The sequence below is a fragment of the Solenopsis invicta genome, chromosome 5 (genome assembly GCF_016802725.1).
Source record: "Solenopsis invicta isolate M01_SB chromosome 5, UNIL_Sinv_3.0, whole genome shotgun sequence".
Lineage (NCBI taxonomy): Eukaryota > Metazoa > Arthropoda > Insecta > Hymenoptera > Formicidae > Solenopsis > Solenopsis invicta.
Window position 1 is genome coordinate 10,795,001 of NC_052668.1, and position 19,751 is coordinate 10,814,751.

The 19,751-nt window shown below is 34.7% G+C and overlaps 2 protein-coding genes across 2 annotated transcripts; both read right to left on the reverse strand.

The window, feature by feature from the left end:
• Positions 1-282: 282 nt before the first annotated feature.
• LOC105196953 (40S ribosomal protein S28) lies at positions 283-1,374 on the reverse strand. Its single transcript, XM_011163119.3, has one exon. The coding sequence runs from the start codon at positions 1,090-1,092 to the stop codon at positions 895-897; it is 198 nt and encodes a 65-aa protein (XP_011161421.1). The 5' UTR covers positions 1,093-1,374; the 3' UTR covers positions 283-894.
• Positions 1,375-1,724: 350 nt separating this feature from the next.
• LOC105196997 (ATP-binding cassette sub-family G member 4) lies at positions 1,725-19,212 on the reverse strand. The gene is made up of 11 exons (XM_026130775.2): positions 19,052-19,212; positions 10,632-10,864; positions 9,615-9,732; positions 9,348-9,537; positions 9,026-9,233; positions 8,761-8,937; positions 8,164-8,528; positions 7,755-7,923; positions 7,574-7,674; positions 7,333-7,488; positions 1,725-7,193 (listed from the first exon to the last, which is right to left on the reverse strand). The coding sequence occupies exons 1-11, from the start codon at positions 19,210-19,212 to the stop codon at positions 6,849-6,851; spliced, it is 2,223 nt and encodes a 740-aa protein (XP_025986560.1). The 3' UTR covers positions 1,725-6,848.
• Between the last annotated feature and the right edge of the window lie 539 nt (positions 19,213-19,751).

Below are 19,751 nucleotides of genomic sequence, written 5' to 3' on the forward strand. Positions count from 1 at the left end.
CAAGATTAAATGAATAAATTAAAAATACGGACTTATTGCCTTATTTTCTGAACGCCGAAATCACAACAAAAATCATGATTTTACTTTTTCTTATTTTTTCAATTAACTACGTTTTTAAATAATATAACGTATGGTTATATATAAAAAAAATACCTTTAGCCTACAAATATCGTCGTGATATAATCTCTATTCCTTGGGAAGATGCCAAACCACGAAGCGTACAATTACCCAGTGCGTAATAACCCTACTTTCCCCTAAATATCAAACAAACTGAAAATAAGATACGTTGCAAAGATATGTTTTATTTTTAATCATTTTTTACAAGAAGTAAATTACCCTATTAAATAAATATTTTGAAAGCTTTTGTGATCTCTTTATATAACAAGAGTCGTAAAGATTCTTAAGCATTCTGTCACCATCTTGCGATTGAGGAACGAGGTGCATTTGGGTCCGGTTAAATTTAATCGTGAATATTTTGAGAACTACGAACGCATCGGGCAAACCGCTACTATTTTTAGTCTTATGAGAAATATATGAGTAGTTTTATGTCTGCGGCACGTAAAAAAATATAATAAAACTTGTACATGTTAAATTAGTTTATTGGTACGTTAAAAGTGGAAAGATAAAAAATAGAAGCCACATACAGTAGTAAGAAATCTCCACTTTTTGCAAATATAAAAATACAACACATGTGTGCTGCCTTTTTTTTGATACATTGTTTCAAAATTTCACAAAAAGTAAGTAATGAATTCACAAGAACCGATGGTAACTCTTTTTTTTCCTTGACTTCGTCATCGTGTTTGTCGCCAGAATATTAAGACATAATTTCAGGGCGCGGATCTTCTAACGCATCACCAGTTTTCCATAAGACACGCGACGATTACTTCCTGCAGTTCAACGGAGTCTTCTGGCCTCTCGTTCGGATTCCAGCAACGTCAGAATATCTCCTTCGCGCACGGGACCTTTGACATTTCGGATGAGCTGCCTGTTTTGCTCGTTCAGAAATTCTACTTTGACCTGCGTGCATTGTCCTTGAGATCCCGTCCTGCCGAGGACCTTTACCACTCTCGCTCGCACTATAGGTTTCTCCATGCTCTCGATAAACTCTTATCTTTGTTAGCGTGCAAGATCACGCACCTAGAACGACTCTCGTGCGTGTCTCAATACTCGCAATGCTACACTGAACGTGCAGCTCGCTACCAACTTGGACCACATGCGGATCAAATGTCATTTTGACAATGTTCCAAGAAGGAGAGATAGAGTGAGTGAAACGTGCCAGATGAAGATGTTTGAATTTTGTATAGAGCGTCTAGATAACGTATAGCAAACGATCGAGAAGTAAAAAAAAACTCTTTTCCATTTCCAAACAAGATTATTTACACTTATTTAAATAAATTGTTAAAATTTATTCAAGATTGGTAATCTACCACACAGTATCGCTATTAAATGATATTCAAAATAACACTGATTCGTATCTATATTGGTCGAACGTGTGCACGTGATTTTGATGCTGCTCTCTGACGTCGGTTCAAAGTCTGCAACTCGGCTATATACGTCGTAAACATTTCTCGTTAAAACGTACACGTTGTACGGAATATTCCCAAACGTTATTTCTACGAGACTACGTTTGCCTTGGTCGATTTTCGAAGTCGACACTCGACGAAAATTTTATGCCGATACGTGAACACCTTGATAAACAGGCACTATATAAAAAAGACAACTCGCTCATTGATACAATCGTTTATTCATTTGTGCTTTAGTACAAACGTGACGTCCCTCAATAAAATCAAGACACGCAGTACATTAGCGCCGAAATCCGGCGAGGTTTTTTCCCCGTTTCTTCCTTAATTGTTATACCGGAAAAGGGATCTCTTTCATGCCCGCGTCTCTGTACTCGCGCGCGCGCACAGTCATACACAATTCAGTCACATTCATATTCTTTCCGTCATATAAAATCACGGTAGTGGAAAAAGATTGTGATATTCGGTATAGTGGTCGTGTGTAACGTTATACATTGTACATCGATGTATGCATATGTGTTATGTATATGTGTGTGTATGTATGCGTTTCGACACATGATCAGAGTTGCCGGTTGGAAATTTTTTTTGCGGCCCACATGTGGAAGTGGTGACTGACATGTATGCTTCATTCTGTGATTGGGAAGCATGCATGCTAATTATCTCAAGAAAAACAGAAAAGAACTCACAATAATATCAATTTAATATTGATATTTACGACACATTCTTTTGTCGTAATTTGATAAATTGTATTAAATTTCCAATGAAAACTGCCTGGTCAAAATAATGTCGATATGATGTCAAAGCCGTCGTTTGTTATCATGTAATAGTTCAATATGACGAAAAATTAACGCCATGTAAACTTTATGTATGCGATAAAATATCATATAAATAAAAAAGTGGGAGTAAATGTTTAAAATTTAAATAATTTTAATATTGTGTCGAAAATCCGATCAGGGTCACGTTAACATCAAAATGATATCATTATAATGAGACAATTTTGCTTATTTGCTTATTTTTTTCGAAAGAGATATCCGCGTTATTGTTTTGTAGTGTATTGTTATTTCTAAATATTTTTAACATTTAGGCACGGTTGTATTTCACCTTCGTTATACAGGGTGTCCCATTTTAATTTGTCTCTAAAAACTTTGCATTTTTGATTGAAAGAAAAATTTGAGAAAAAATGCTTTAAACAAAAGTTGTTTGGTTTTAAAGGGACGTATTTTGGTCACATTGTTTTTTTTCTCTACGTGGAGGCACCAAAACTATATAAAGGTTACTTCCATTTTTTTTTAAATTATACGATTTTTTTTAATAATATGATTAATTTTTCTACGCATAAAAGTATTAAGAATTATCGAAAAATCAATAATTTACGAGATGTTTTATATTTTTCTTTTTTCTTTATATTTTATATTTGTACTATATACTGTATATATATTTATATACTTAGTACTCATATATTTCTTTTTAAATACCTAAATAACAAATCATATATTTTGATCATTATTTCATCTAACCTTTTCAATGTTTATATGTTTATGTCCAAAGAGTAAATAAATTCAAGGCTAACGTATATTTCTACTAATGTAGATTAATTTTAATAACAATTTAATTTACTTGTAATTTTTTTCTAATTCTAAGAATTAGAAAAAGAACCAACAGTAATTAAACAAAGTGTTAATCTATATGAATAGAAATGGACGTTGATCTTGTATTTATTTCCATACAGGATAATTACTTTGTATTACGTAAAATTGATATCAAAATGACGTTAAAGTGACAATCAAGATTACAAATCAGTCAAAACATCCGTGATATGGAACGTTTTGTAGTAATGGTGTTATCATTTTGCGATCATTTTAATGACTCATTTTGGCATCTTATATCCCTGATCAATTTGGCGTCCTTTCGACCAAATAGTTTTCGCTTAAGTTAACGCATTTTGTTTTTTCTGTTCTTGAGATCTCCACATCTACTATTTGCAAAAAAAAAAACTTCCAAACCGGCAACTTCGCGCGTAGGATAGCCCTAGAAGCGAAATGGATTTGAATTGATTCTTACAAACTGTATCTTTCCTGTATCTTCTTATGCATTTTGCGCTTTCCTTGTGTTCTACGAGCGGGATCGTCACGGGTTTACAATGAAGAATTCGCGCGCTTGCCGATAATGCTCATGAAGTCTTGAACACAGAACGCCTGATGCGATTAATTACGATTGTAAGTCGACTAGAAACGTTATTCCGATTACTTTTCACGCTCATTGATCGTTCGAGCGCGACTTGCGCGGCGTCGTACGAGATTGACAAACGGGAAATTATATCACAATCGAGCATGATTGGGATTAACTGCTAATTATCAAAAGAGACGATCGGTACGTCGGCGCACTGCACGTACAAATTTTAAATCTCGATTATACGGATAAATGAATCGAGAGAAATTTACAGTACCCTGTAATATTGCTATATGCTATAGTGCGCGCTTTATCGGAATAACACTTTCCAAAGCAGCATATCGAGGTCTGAGCGCGTTAACAGTTATCAGTTTAACAACGCATTACGCGCGTGCATGTGAAACTCATTGAAATATCGTATATTTACAAATGCCACTCTAAATATGAACTTTAGTCTCGCAGCGGATAAGACTTCTTTTTATCCAAGTGTCATGTAATGTTTGTTTTTTTTTCTTTTGGTTAACATCAGGTCATTGGCATATTCCACGTAATGACGTAAAAAGCTAATTAATCATGTTTTCGGCATGACGTATAACCCATTTAATTATTAATTCGGCATAAAGGAATTAAGTTTTATAATACAATAAGAAAGATAATACGTAATCAATAAATTAAAGCAAATTTAAGTTCTAAAATTCTTTCCTTCCCTTTCATATCACTATCGTGATAATTACACTTTCTTTTTGACGCGTGATAAGTACAAATATAATCTATATGACGAACTGTAACATATACCTACAAATATAGAAATTCATTTTCCACCCTAAAGATTAATGTGCACATATTTTCCTTTAACATACGTCTAATATTAGAATCATATGACGCAAAAGCATACGCATAAACTCTTTAGCTAAAAACGTTATTTGATTTCTCACTGCAAAAATATATCTTACAACGGTCAGATTTATAAAAATTCTTGATATTTCTTGAGGTATATATAGCAACTTTAATAATTTCTGTGTGAAATGAAATAAAATAAAAATAATCGAATTATTCATACATAGATTTTAATTGTGCAGAAATTAATATTTACTATTGCATCATCTATAACAATTGTCCACGGAACTGTTACATGGCAAGAAAAAGTAAATACTGTACAGTCAAGCTAACGCATAATAACTATAAATGTGATTCGAACAAATTATCTCTATTATCGTAATATTTCATATGTGAGTAAACACAAATTATTTCATTAAACTTAAGTATACCGTAAACCATATTGTCATGCAGCTATAATAAAGTAAACAAATGTGTAAAATAAAATAAGAATATTAAAACATAAATATTGTCTTTCTTTTTACGCTGATACCAAATAATTGCTAATTGACCTAATAAATAGCGCATTACCAACAAACATAATGTATATTTAATGTAATAGAAAATATTACGCGAGAGAGATTATCAGGTAAAACATAGAAAATTATAACTTTCATGATAGACTCTATTGCCTTGTCGTTCTGCCATTGTCTCTATTCATTCGTTGATACAGATAAAAAAGTGGGACATGTATTCATTGTTATTTACACCAGTAGCTTTGTGCGTAACATGAAAAAAAAAAATACCATAACTAAGGTCTTTAATTCTTAGAAATAAAATCGCCTCTCCCGATATTTATATTTTCCCCATTGATTATGGCCATACCGATTAATGTTAGTAATGTTCTGTGTGTAAAGTAAATTGAAAATATCTACGATACAATATTAATTACTGATGTCTCTGTCAGTTGTTGAATAAATTAAAACATATTCGTGCGTAGGCCGCGAATTAGCATTATTACAAAAACGAAATGTACTCATTGACGCACTCTTTATCTCGTCTTACGCTTTATACAGCTATACAGCAATTTCCACTGTTCGAATAGTTATTTTTTTATACACTATGATGAGTGTAACAACACTTAGTACTCGCACTTAGAAGCAATGCTCAGGCAGCTAGTGATTGGTCAAGTGTGAGCTTTTTACAATAAACACTTCTCTCTTTCCCATCCTTTCCCTCTTTATAATTACTATTATTAGCTATTAGGTAAATCGTTGACGAAATTACGATATGAAGAAAGAGCGATTACGTAATTATGTTATATTTGTCGGCCTCTACCACCTTATTGGTACGAAAACGCCATTCGCGAACGAGCGTTGCTCTCGATGTTCACGAATTGCTCTGTTTATACGATCATAAGTATGCGATGCGATTTGTTCACGGAGATACCTAAATCGCAGTCATAATTGAACGTGGCGAACTATGAACTAATGTAAGATGAGAATAATGAAAGACTTGTTTTAACGATTCATGTGTCCTATCCAGCCTATATATAGAAACCTTTATTTTATTCGCACTTAAACGCGCTCGTTGGAGGGACACATAGTCACAAATGGGCCTAAGGCTCCTGGCGAGTTCGTAGTAATTGGCTATAAACGTTCGCGATTTTAATTCGATGCCGGATTGCCCGTCGTGTTGCCGTCGCGAATCGGCCTACTGTTGTTAATGCGCGATTGAAGATAACCTAACTCCTGCCTAGACTACTTACTTTTAAATGCCTATCTAAGATTACGATTCGCCTTTAATCAAATTCGAGTTCTCGTCACGATAACTAGTTTATTTACTCGAACTAATAAAGTACGATAGAGCGTCCTCTTTTGCCAATGGCAGAGATCATTCATTTTGGTACCGCACAAATATTACAATCGATGATACTTAAACACATTTGAAGAGCTACGTAATTGAACATCATACTTTGAAGAAAACATCATACTTCAGTAGAGAAAAAGAGACGGAAAATAAAATAAAGAACTTGCAATCTCTAACGACTTAAATCACTCATCAAAGTTCGTATGTCAAATGATTGTTTGAATTAATTACTGCGTTATCTCAATGTTTCTATTCGAAGCGAATATTCTTTTCGTAGATTTCTTCTTTCGCAGTGTTTATCAACGCGACAGTTCTACCTTTCTCAATTTCGAAATCGAAATAGTTTCAATCCTCCTTACGTCGTTGATTCCGCATTTACGAAAGTATGATCTTCGATGATATCCAGATCGAGGTTTATGGCGGTCGTAGAGTCGTGACGTGATTATTGTCTGTCCTGGACTCCTATCAGAGTTTTTAACGAAGGGATCGCAACTTGAGCTTCAGCACGAAATAAACGACCACTCTGAGAACGAGCAGAAAGCCGAGCAGGGCAACGACATCCACCCAGTAGACCGCGTTCTCCATGGCCATCTGTTCGAGGAACTTCGTCGGACTCTTGAAGTGGCAGTAGTACTCGGAACACTTGAGCTTCGCTCGATTGTAGCCGTACACGGAGATCATGGCGCCCTCGAAGCCGTACCTTACGTAGCTCACGTACGAGAGAAATTTTAGATACTTTGGTACAGCGTTGAAGTTAACAAAGAAGCCGGAGAAGAGAATGATGGGGACCGACATTACGGGTCCGATAAACACTCCACTCTGCGGACAATAACATCGACGAGGTTAAGTAACAGGAAAGATTAAAGAAAATGGGAAAATGATCATATGCATTTTTTTTTTAAGTGTTCGTGATAAGGAAAGTTGATCTTGTGGACACTACTATATTTTGTGACATTACCTCCACACTCATCGCTGCTCCTATCAACAGACCGATAGATTGCGCAACTAGCGACGTCAATATGCATATATTTAGGTACATAAGAAAACGTTCCGTCTCCAACGGTTGTGACGTAATAAAGTACACAATCACCACGTAGGCTATAGAGTACACCATCTGCAATGATTTACCATCGTATGAGTTATGATATAATTGTGTCTTGATACAATTGAGCAACAAAGATCATAAATTGTGTACTCACTTGAAACGGCAAGTCCGCCAATGTTCTCGCGAGGTAAAAAGCTTTCACCGAGTACCAGTAGTTTAGGTGCTCCCTCACAAATACGGACATTTCCGTCGGAACTGCGACAAGAGTAACATAGTAACAATAAAACGAGTTTTGAGAATGCATTTTGCGATGGCACAACTATGAAATCACTTACATGTTAATATCGTAGGCATCATGGCGGTGAACATGAGAAACATCACCGTAAAGAAGACACATCCGGCGTTACTCATGACTTCCGAAGCCTCGTTGCCGATATCATAATAAATTGCGCCGATCAGGAAGCCGACGATTATATGTGAGATCAGTCTTACCTTTGTTAGAGTCTATAAAAGCGACACGGCAAAAATCAGATATCTTAAAGTAGATAATTATTAATAAGAAGTTTCTTTAAAGAAACGTATCTTCTTTGTAATAAAAAAATTGCGCTGTGTCTAATACAATACAGTTCTTTGAACAATTTTTAAGATCAATTACGTTTCTGACTCGGTAATAGAACGTTGTTTTCCTTAGAAAAGTTGATGAAAAAGAATATTTCAAATTATGTGTCAATACATTGTACTTACCATATCTCGTATCTGCGATAGGAATGTCCTCTTGAGTAGTATCCAGAACTGCAGCCAACCGTTCGTCGGAAAGCCGACCTTCTGTTCTATACTTTCCGCGCTGTCTAGCAACGACGTTGTGCAAGAAACCGGCATATTGATCATCGTCGCGCCAGTCGGTGGCTTCGCAACTCCGTTTGGTATCATTACGGTGCCCTCCGGTTTCGTCTGCTCCTGTGGTGATTCCTTGGCTATATCGTTCGACACTGTTTGCGCTGCGGCGAGGGCTACCTGATGGTGCTGATAGTTGTTGCACTTGCCGTTGTTCACAGCCATCACGAGCTTATGAACGCACTCACCGTGCTCCCCGCAAGCAACCTCCATCACTGAACCGATAAAATTTTATTAGCGCACTGTGAAAACTTTGATTTAATGGATATTATACTTTGTAAAATATTTAAAATTTAATTACGTGATCGAGATTAATTTTATTCTGGAGTAAAATTAATCTTATTCGAGCAAAAGAGTTCGTTGTACAAAATCTCTTGTAGAAGTGACAATAGAAATTTGGATCGATTAAGATAACGGAAACTTTATGGAGTTCATCTAGATACTTACCGTAATCTGCTGGATTATGGTAACTCGGACACTCGAGGCCCATTGATGACAAGAAGGGCACCAGACCACCGACATTGCCTTGATATATACATTGGCCTTCGGCAAGTAGGTAGAGATGATCGAACATCTCGAACAATCGCGCACTCGGTTGATGGATCGTACATATGATCGTTCTTCCTGCAAAGGACATGAGCATAAAGCGATAACGATTCCTTTTTCACTTGCAAACGTGAGAGAGTCGTGGAAAATCCCGTGGGAACTATACCTCCTCTGCTTAAGGATTTGAGCAAACTTAGACACTGGAAACAAGAAGAGCTGTCCAAACCGGAAGTAGGTTCGTCGAAAAACATAACCGGCGGATTATTGACGAGCTCCAGGGCTATTGACAATCTCTTCCTTTGCCCACCGCTGAGACTCTGGGTCTGCGTGTTACTGGCTTCGAGTAGGCCAAGCGTTTCCATAATCTCCTCAATCTGTCAATGCGATTACACGGGATTTCAAACACGAGACTGCTTAACTTACGGACAGCTAAACTTACGTCTTCCTCACGAGGAGACGCGGAAGGGAAGAAATCATGTTTATCGTACCACTACTTTCTTGGCGGTCAAGCTGATATCCTTTCCCAACTTCAGATTCGCCGACACTGTCATCGCCTCATAAACAGTCAAGTGTGGTAGAAGTCGGTCGTCCTGCATGATATAGCAAGACATCTTCCGAAATCTTCTGAGATTCCTGTCTTTACCGTTTATCAGCACCGAACCGCTCAAGTGCGAGGTTCTACAAGATAACGCAAAATGATTACAATTATCTTTCAATCTTAATGAGTCGTTAATCGTCCGTCGAAATGATCTTACTTGTAGCCTGCTAAAACGTTCATAAGCGTGCTTTTTCCAGCGCCGGACGGTCCCATAATGGCCGTCAGTTCTCCACATCTAAATTTTCCATTCACGCATTTTAGAATAGTTTTGTATCCTGCAATACACAAAGCGGAGATAATAAAGAAAAATGACGGATACGTGAATTATGTGTTTCTCTATAGTCTAAAACATTTAAGCTGCAGTGAGGATTTATCTCTGGAGATTCGTAAATCTTCTTAAAATTTAAAAACTTCAGAAATTTGACACGTTTATATCACTGCACATATAATACATTATAGAAGAGATATTCAATATTAAATATATAACATTATTCCTGTTTTGATTAACGTGACGTGATAATGTATGCGGGGGAGTGCGAAAACGCATGAAACAGTATTTTATGATAACGCTTCAATTCTGATATAGTTTATTGCCAAAATTCTCACTACGGTTGATTACCAAAATTCTTACCAATGCCGCGACGTTCAAATTATTATATAGAAACGCAGTTTCTAATTAAATATCTCTCGGATAGACAAACCTCCTGGCTGACCTCTTTATCGCCAGTGCAGCTGCACCGCGGACGGTGCAACTGCGCCGAAACGGCTACCTGCCCGTGCATTTCTATCGATTTTTTCGGTCAGGTCGTTCACATACGCTGTGATGGGACGAAAAGCCTACCGGATAGGACTCCGTACATTCGATTCGCCACTTCAACCTGATCGCTCTAACATGCTGAATTATCTATGTTTTTGTTCCAGCGAGACGTTATTGAATCGATACTGCGGTGTTGAAAATATATCCGATACGTATATTTCGAGGCATAAGCAGTTGATTTGATTAAAGTCGGAGGGCTTATCCGTCCTACCTCAATTTCTTTTTTTTACTTCATTCTTCGCGATAACAATCGCACCTTGATAATGACTCGCGTCGCGCTGCTCGAACACGAATTCGACGTTCTCTCGGAATCTTCTGGAACGGTAATTACAATTGCCACACTTCTTCAAGACTTACCTCTTTTTCTGCCCTCGGACACGCTATAGGCCAGGTTCTTGAACTCCACGTCGACCGGTGGCCTCTTCGGGAGATGCGTCAGTGATACAGCCGGCTTCTTATTGCTCTGTCCAGGACTGGCGCCGCTGTGGTTCGGCACTTTCCTGGCCAGAACACCGCCGGTGCATACCGTAGCCGCAGCCCCGTTCGACGTGGTGCCATTGCAACTGCAGTGGAGGTTGTTCTGCGAGCCGCTGTAACAATAAAACGTTTTCGTCCACTCGTTAGCTTTGCCAATCGAGTCGCCGACAGCTAAATGTCTACATTTGTCCGACAATGTCTGAGCTTAGTTAGCTTTAGCATAGTGTGCTCTATAAATCGCAAAAATTGCAAACTTTCATATGTCATTACGTGACGTTCGCAAACACGTTGTACAATGATTAATCTACTTATTGCTTCTCGTCTCCTGTTTGAAAAGCGTGAGACGCATATACGTTTAAGTAGATATACGCGTGCGATTCTCGCTGAATGAGGACGCGGATGCCGCGTATTCATAAACGTCAAGGTTGCGGAATGCACATCGATCTATTCGGAATCAATGAGATTTTAGGAATACATCTCATAATGTCCTAATTAAAATGTGGAATTGTATGTAAGGTCAGATGCAACAATGGCTGGTTATTAAACGCATATCCCTTTCGACATTTTAACGCTGTTTGCGTTTTATTTTATACGTTTGTGACCATGGTGCCGATTAATCCATGACATTGAGTAATGAGTCCGATTGTGTCTTCGGAAAAGAGCACTATTAAATATTAGCTGCAATATTACAGAGGACACTGAATATTTAGTTCATAATGATTTTCAAAGTCGAAGAACAATGGTAAACAAATATGATTTCTTTTATCTTATATTAAATTTTGACTCTTTGATTTATTATAATTTACATACGCATTAAAAGAGAATTCATTGACACGTACATGCGTGTAAGATATCGCTATACCATAGAACGCCGTAACATAGAATGTTTATCAACGGTATTATAATCGCGCATAATATCCGTAGAAATGCAGTTCATCCTGTCGGAGTTGTTTCTCTTATATTTGTATCGTGTACCGTCATGGTGCATCATTACATCTCGGTAGCTAATAACGATTTTGCGTGCGCACTGCACGTTTCCCGTTGTAAACGTACATTTTCAGCAATTTCTGACGCGGTTATAGCCGTGCGCGTAAAAGTCTACTATTTTCTACTGTTAAAGGAAGACAAAAATGTGCACGAGAGCAGATATTTTTACTGCTTTACGCTCGGTTGAACGTGACAGAAAAACCATTACATTAAGGATATAAATATTTCTGTGACTGCATCTACAAATCATTATTGGGACGATTCATGATTTGACTTTCTGAGAGAATTGCGACTCGTTCTTATTTAATAATTCTTCCTCGACTTCTTATCGACTTCCTATTGCGTATGTTCGCCTGTCCTCCGGCAAACACGATCATTGGAAAAACTTTCAAAGGAACGGAATAAAAGTAGTAAGTTTGACTCTGTGGTAAGTAAAGCCCGAAGAAACTGAAAAGAGAGAACATTGATATTTCGCAGAAAAGACCGAACGATCTAATTCTCAACCGACAACGCTAGTGAAAATAAACACTTATTCACTGATTGAATAATCAGAATGTCTCGTAAAAATTTGGCGATCGAGTAAAATCAATAGAATTCCCGCATTTATTTTGTCGATAAATATTATTTACTTTCAAAAGCTTCACACGGATTCTTGAACAAGCGCATTTAAATCTCCGACGCTGAACTTAACATCAAAACGTATAAATTTAAAAGAGAGAGCATCATACTCTTATTATTTTTTTCTTCATATAAATAACAGTATTTTTTAATACACTTTGATTTATTTTTAAATCATCTAATTTCATAGTATGTTATGAATTAATGAATATTAGTAATTTGTTTTAATTAATTTAATTTAATTTATTACTTTAATAAGTTGCAGAGATAGGCACCGCGGTTTTGCAAGTTTAATAAGTTTGACGGAAAGTTTATCAAGTACGTGTTTTTGACCGCATGGCGGTCGGTGAGTCAGTCCAATAGATAGCCTTACGAAAATACACGAATACGTTGTCTTTGATATATTCACAAGAGATAATATCAGATTATATAAATATTACTGCAGAACTTCACTCGATTCTATATGCCTTTCTGTGTTTGTATGTAAAGTCATGCCTACAAAACCTTGCACTCAACAAACTTTCATTTCTATAAGTTCTCCTCGTTGTCTATCGATTTTTCATATGTATGACATTAAAACGTAACGGCACTATAAAAATTTCAAATACCAAGTACTGTTCCATTTTGCCGTATTATTAAACGCGTTAAGTGTCTGTCCTGCATATAATACTGAATTGCGTACTTAACTACTTAAGAAAGAATTCATAGATTCTTCATATTTCGTAAATCATATTCCTCGTATAAAAAAGACTAAGGAAGCCAATTGCGCTAAAGGTTATATTATATATACCTTTTAAGGATTAACTTTTTATTTTTTCTTAGGAATACTGTCCTCAACTAAAATTTGTTATCTTTGTCGTACGATAGCGTGGAACGGGTATGTATCTTTTATTCGTTCGACTGACTCACAGAGAGACGAGTCACACAAAGAAAAAGCATCATTGCCCTCGTCCAGTGCGTTACGGGTGCACTCGGCGATGAATCAGAGAGTCGCGGAAGCTAACTGATCTCGCGATACGGGCATTGACGTTTACTTCCAGAAAATTGCAATGAAAATTACGAATAGAACTTGAGCTATATACATGCGTATTTGCAAATACAAATTCGTGCATTCCTCGATTTCGGAGAATGCCCAAGTTCGAGGAATGCTTGATCGAAACTTCCGCGAGGTCAAAAACCTTGACCGTGATCGTTTGTCGGGCCCTGAAACAATTAGAATCGATTGTCATGCTATGAGCAATATATATATATATATATAGTCTTCAATATATACATATAACCATCGGCACCCAGAATATATCGGAACCATCGCTATTCTTCCCACCTTTGAATTTTCGTTTGGAGGAAAAATTTATCATTGATGAGGTTTTTTTCTTATTTGTGTTTTTCCCCTATGTGTAATAATAATAATGACGCTAGTATAATGAAGCAGCCATGTAATTCTAGTCAATTATTCTTGCACGCGAAAATTAATTACTTATATCGCAACAAATTTTTATCGACTGTCATTAGCTTCAACAATAACAAAACTTGCATGACACATAGTTTTGAAATAAGTTGTTTAAAGACGTTATAAGTTACATCATTTTATATGTGTATACTGTGCATTTTAGTACACAAATTGAACGTTATTTTTAGCATCAGCAATAGATTACATTGTCGAAATGTAAGGACACATGTACACATAAACGTTGAGGAAACTACGATCGAAGTTAGGGCCTTGAGATCCCTTTTAGATCTTACAATTAGTATTTAAGGAAAGGTTCGCGTGTATAGTCCGAGGGCTATACTCTTCCCCTCCCCATTCACAATTTTCATGACGCACGGTCAAATTCTGGCCTATTGTACATTTGATTGAACTTGAGCTTGATAACTTGATCTCGAAGATCTTGAAGATTGCAATGCAAAGGTTAATTCAACACAATGAGCTGAACTATAACATGACTCAACATGACTATTAAGTTAATCAGTTACGATTCATTATATCTTGGAACAGATTAGTAACGCCAAAATTAAAACTTAATTTAGAAACATTAATTACAAAAAACAAGTATCTTATGTATTTGAAAATTAATAAATTTATCTTTTCGTCTAGGGTGTTGCATTAACATATTGGGCAGTATGATGAATTACACGCCAGATTTTGCACGGACAGGCGCGGCTCAATAGATAATCATGCGTATACACATATCGTATTTTACCAATTATAATTGGTAAAAATGCACGTAATCTACTCAATCAATAAGTTATGACAGTACATGTATATGTCGTTATTACCTATTGAGCCCTTCACCTGCCCTTGCAAAGTTTACCGCGCAACCCATTGTACTGTCCAATATATTAATACAACGCCCTGTATGTTCATCACATGTGTCAGATTTAACATGATTAATCGAGGTTTCCAAAAACAATAAACTTTATGTTAAATAATAATTTATACTGATTCATATTAATTATACCAAATGTATACAATATTATTTCAAGTTTAAGAAATCACGGAGTGATACTATAATGTAAATCAATATCATAAGTACGTGTCATAGAATACTAAACAGTAGATCATAAGCAATTTATATTCCCGAGAACGAACAAAGACACTAGTTTCCCTTTTCTTAAGGCCAGAAACGAAGGCTGCCTAGTAGAGGTCGAGGTAATCATCAGGAGACCTTCTTTCTATAAGTATTATTCTATAGTGCGTAGAAGAACGGTACAAAAATTCTTGTAACATAATACAAGTGTAAGGCCAAATAAGGACGCAATAAAAAACTTACACTAGAAATAAAGAAATTATAATCATTTAATAAAAGCTCACTCAAGTTTGACTCTTTGTAAAAGACAGAGGCTTGTTAACAATTCAGCGCTCGTTGTCAATATCTGTGAAACATATTTACGTTCAGTGTACGATGCAAACCGGATGTGGAAATTATTTTAACATTTTGACTCTAAAACTATCAGCGTTTGGCAACAATGAATCAGTAAAGAGGACAAAAGATTTTACAATAATTTTGGACACAAATGACGATTACAACAACATGGACACGTTTGAAGAAACACTCATTTAACACATAACAGTTCAAACGGAGGTATGGAATGTACGGCATCATTCGATCAACAAATTTAGCGATGCGTTGAATTATTAAATTTAAACCGATATTTTTGTATTATATGACAACTAAAGAAGACCCAGTATGTGGTCGAAACGTTCTGTCTAATCTTTTACTTATTATATGTCTTTATTAAAAGATCAATATAATTAAATTCCTTATTGCTCGTTATTTTTATCTTAGACTTGCATTATTGTATATTATATACATACGAGCCGGACATTTTCATTATTCTTGTAACATATTAGTTTCTTCATAATTATCAACGATTATCAGCTGTTTTTGATAAATTAGTAACAATTTTGATTTATTTATTTAATAATCTCTCTTAATGAGATTATTGATAGATTAGATTGATTCTTTTTGATAACCTTTTTCAATGATGATTTTCATGATAGAGATTGTATAGAGATTATATAGCAATTATAAAACTTAAAAAATTATCTAAAGTTAGGAAAAAAAAGAAATTAAATTATATCAATAACGCAGACGTATTATTTCAGATAATTCAGATAATTAATAATTAAAGCTTCAAGAATAAATCAAAAATATTGATCAACTGTCAGTCTAATGCTAGTTATTTTATCAAGTGATAATAACTACGAACAATCATCTTTAATACATGTATAATTTAGAGAAAAACAGGGATTGTGAGGGATGGTTAGATGCCACGATATTTCATATAAATCTTTGACTTTTAAGAGCAACAGTTAAAATTACTTTGTTATAATCTATTTAGACATTGTAAGATGGTTACTAGTCATTAGTATTCATTGCATTTTTACAAAGCTAAATTTCAGTTTTGTAGGTAGCAGTTTTTACGCATGTGTATATCCTCTACGTAATTTTGAAAAGAATATTAAATATTAATTTTTTAACTTTAGCTTGAAAGTCTTGAATGTGGTTTTCAAATAATATAATTGAATTTCATATATGCCGTATTGTGTACATGAATTCGCTATATTAAAAAATATATGTACATATATTATGCAGTGAGAGGGATCGTAAATCATTACGCGTGTTAGATCATTCTTACAACTTTACAGCAAGTCATAGTGGACGTTACATAATGCTTATTAACAGCAAAAAAATTATTTAAAAAAATTATTTTCTCAGCCAAAGAAATTATTAAAAAAAAATTTTTTTTAATAAAACATCTCAAATTAAAATCGAATCATAAGACGTCTTTAAGACATTAAAAAAATGTCTTTAAAACACATTTTCAAAAGTAGCCTTAAAACGAGGGGAAATTCACAGCCGGCATTGGTGTACAAAATTTCGGCAGTGGACTGCCGAAAAAAGTAAGCAGTGACCTATAATATTGACGGCATTGTCGTCAGTGGTTGGGGAGTGGTGAGCTCACTTCAGAGTCGGTTTTTCGATCATGGGGTTGAGCACAAAAATTTTTGAATACTTCGGGAAAGCTTTAGAATTCTTGTGCAGGCATTGGCGTATGATAATGGGCACGCGGTAGTGTTCATAATTGCATGGCATTGCCTTAATTTTAATATAGGATTGACGGCATTGTAGGCATTGACTAACAATAAGCATTGTCGGCAGTGTACAAAAATGTCGGCAGTGTTTTACAGCAATGCCAAAAATCGGCATTGGTGTACAAAATTTTGGGTTGTGAATTCCCCCTCGCCTTAAAAGCATCTTAGACGTCTAAAGGATGTCTTATAATTCGATTTTAAAATTTGTGTTGTCCAGAATATTACATAAAATATTTATAAAAACTTGTGGCACTTGTTAGTATGTAAGATTTACAAAGGATCATTAATCTGTGATTTTGTATAATTACATAAAAGTGCCTTTTTTAACATTGGTTGTTAGTATGTATTCCCTAGCTTCGTTATTCTTCAAACGTATCCTCTTTTTGTTCTTCAATAAATTATAAATAATAAATTTTGTTTGATATACTTAATGAACTTCTGCTATAGGGTAATTGATAGAACTCTATAGCTAACAAACCGGTGTTGATAAAAATTATATGGCGTTAATAATTACTTATTTACAAAAAAAAAAGAAATGATATTCCACTATTCCCTTCCTTTCTCTACGGATTCAAATAGGCAGTACAATTATTGATATAAATTTTAGATTTCAGTTGTATAAACGTTTCGATCATAAATAACGATCTTTTTCAGTGTAGCCACAAATTAGGAACAAAGGAAATATTGAACATAACTGATAATTTCTGCCTCCTCATTAATCGTAATTAATATAGTGCAAGGATTTTAGTGTTAAGGCTACAATTTTTTAATCACTGACAACGGAGAATAATGTTATTAGTACAAATAAATTAATAAAAAATAAAAATAAAAAATTAGTGAAAAAAAATAAAACAAAAAACTATCAAATTGTAAATATGATGTAATTACGAATATGGCGAAAAGCAATTTATTTTTAAATTTAAATTAAGATCAACAAAAGAAAAAGATGTAAAACAACAAGTATACCGATCAAAATATACAACGTTAATGCCGACGATTTATCAGAGAAATCAAATATAAATATTTTTCCCTCTCTTGTTTACAAATCATCCTGATTCGAACATTAAATAATATTTTTCAAATAGGAAACTTATAAATTAGCGAACGAGATCAAAATAAATTGAATCAAGGAAATTAGTCTATAAATTTCACTCTATAAATTTAATCTTTTTTTTTTTTGCTTTTTTGTATACATGTCATCTCAAATATTAGGCGATTCTTAATATCTTCATTCAAGAATGCAATGTTATCCCAATCAAAGGCATGAGAGAATGGCGTTCTGTAATTATTAAAATTTGTATCGTGTTTTTTTTTATATGGTTTCTATGTCATTTATTATTTTCATTTTTATGCCACATCAATTCTACTTTTTAATAGTCGTGTTTGTCCAACGTAAGGTTACTGTGAAGAGGATCCACATTGGCATTGAGGATCGAAACGTTTATACAATTGAAATCTAATATTTATGTCAATAATTATAATGTAAACTGACCACTTATGGATTCGTATTAATTACTTGCATTAAAGAAAATTATTCGTATTTATTACCGATCGAACGAATAACTAACATTAAAATAACTAACATTAACTTGTAAAGATAATTGATTAATATTTTTGGTTATCATTTCAATTTCATCAATTATTATTCGATTATTATTTTTGCTTTTAATTAAACTCTTTCATTGTACCAATAATTGTATGAGTCAAGTAAGTCTAGCATAATGTTATGTTGAAGAGTATCAAATTTTTATCGGTTATATAAGGAAAAACCTTTATGTAATCAGAGGTAATGTATTCCTCATTCTTTTTCTTGTCCCCTGCCATGTATTTTCGCACAAAAAATGCAATGCAACTTTAGCTGTTTATTATTCAACGATATCTAATATCTAATAACCTAATCTATGCATCCATTTAGCACGTTACTTCAATGTTGTCTGGTTTATTAATAGTATCAATAATATTTTGGCTAGCTGTATTTTATTTTTCTTGTTTATTTCAATTTACGTATTACAACGTACTCGGCATCAAAATCCAAACTTGGAATAGTGTGCAAATAATAATTAAGTATATAATAATTACAGCAATAAAGTATACCTACCCGTGAACCGCATTGTTGAGATTTTCCAAATGTAAGGAAGGAGGAGGTGATCTGATTGTCACCTGATGACTCCCGCCTGGAATAAACTGCACTTGTTCATCGCCGTTATACCTGGATACTGCACCACTTCCCAGACTGAGATTCTTCAAGTCAGCCATCATCCAGCCGTACTATAAGAGATACATTTGCATGTTAGAATAACTTTGAACAGCAAAGTAACAAACTTATCTCTATCACGTATTACTTTTATCTCAAAGAGGCAATGATACTTGAAATCATACTTGAAAACACGTTTACGGTCAATGTTACGTGTGGAAGTGTAACGAAGTAATAATATAAAACTATATCGGGATTTCTTTTATGGAAAATTCTTTTATTTCTGGCTGCTTATACAGAGATGTTGTTCGTTAGAGTTTTGAACGAGAACTAAACTTAAGAATAAATGAACCAGACATTTGTCTCAAACATTCGGAATGTATTTATTCATTGGGAAATAGAGATAAGCTAGAGTGGAGTGAGTTTTAGAATAAGCATTTATAATAGCAGGGATCAGCGTTATTATAAACAATAGGGATGAGAGTTTTGCTGGTCGAGGTTCAGTTTTATTAGCCTATTGATGTTTCGTGTGTGTTTAGGAGAAAAGAAATGATTTATTCTGAAATAATAGAATAAGTTTTTACGTGTTATGACAGCAAGTCAA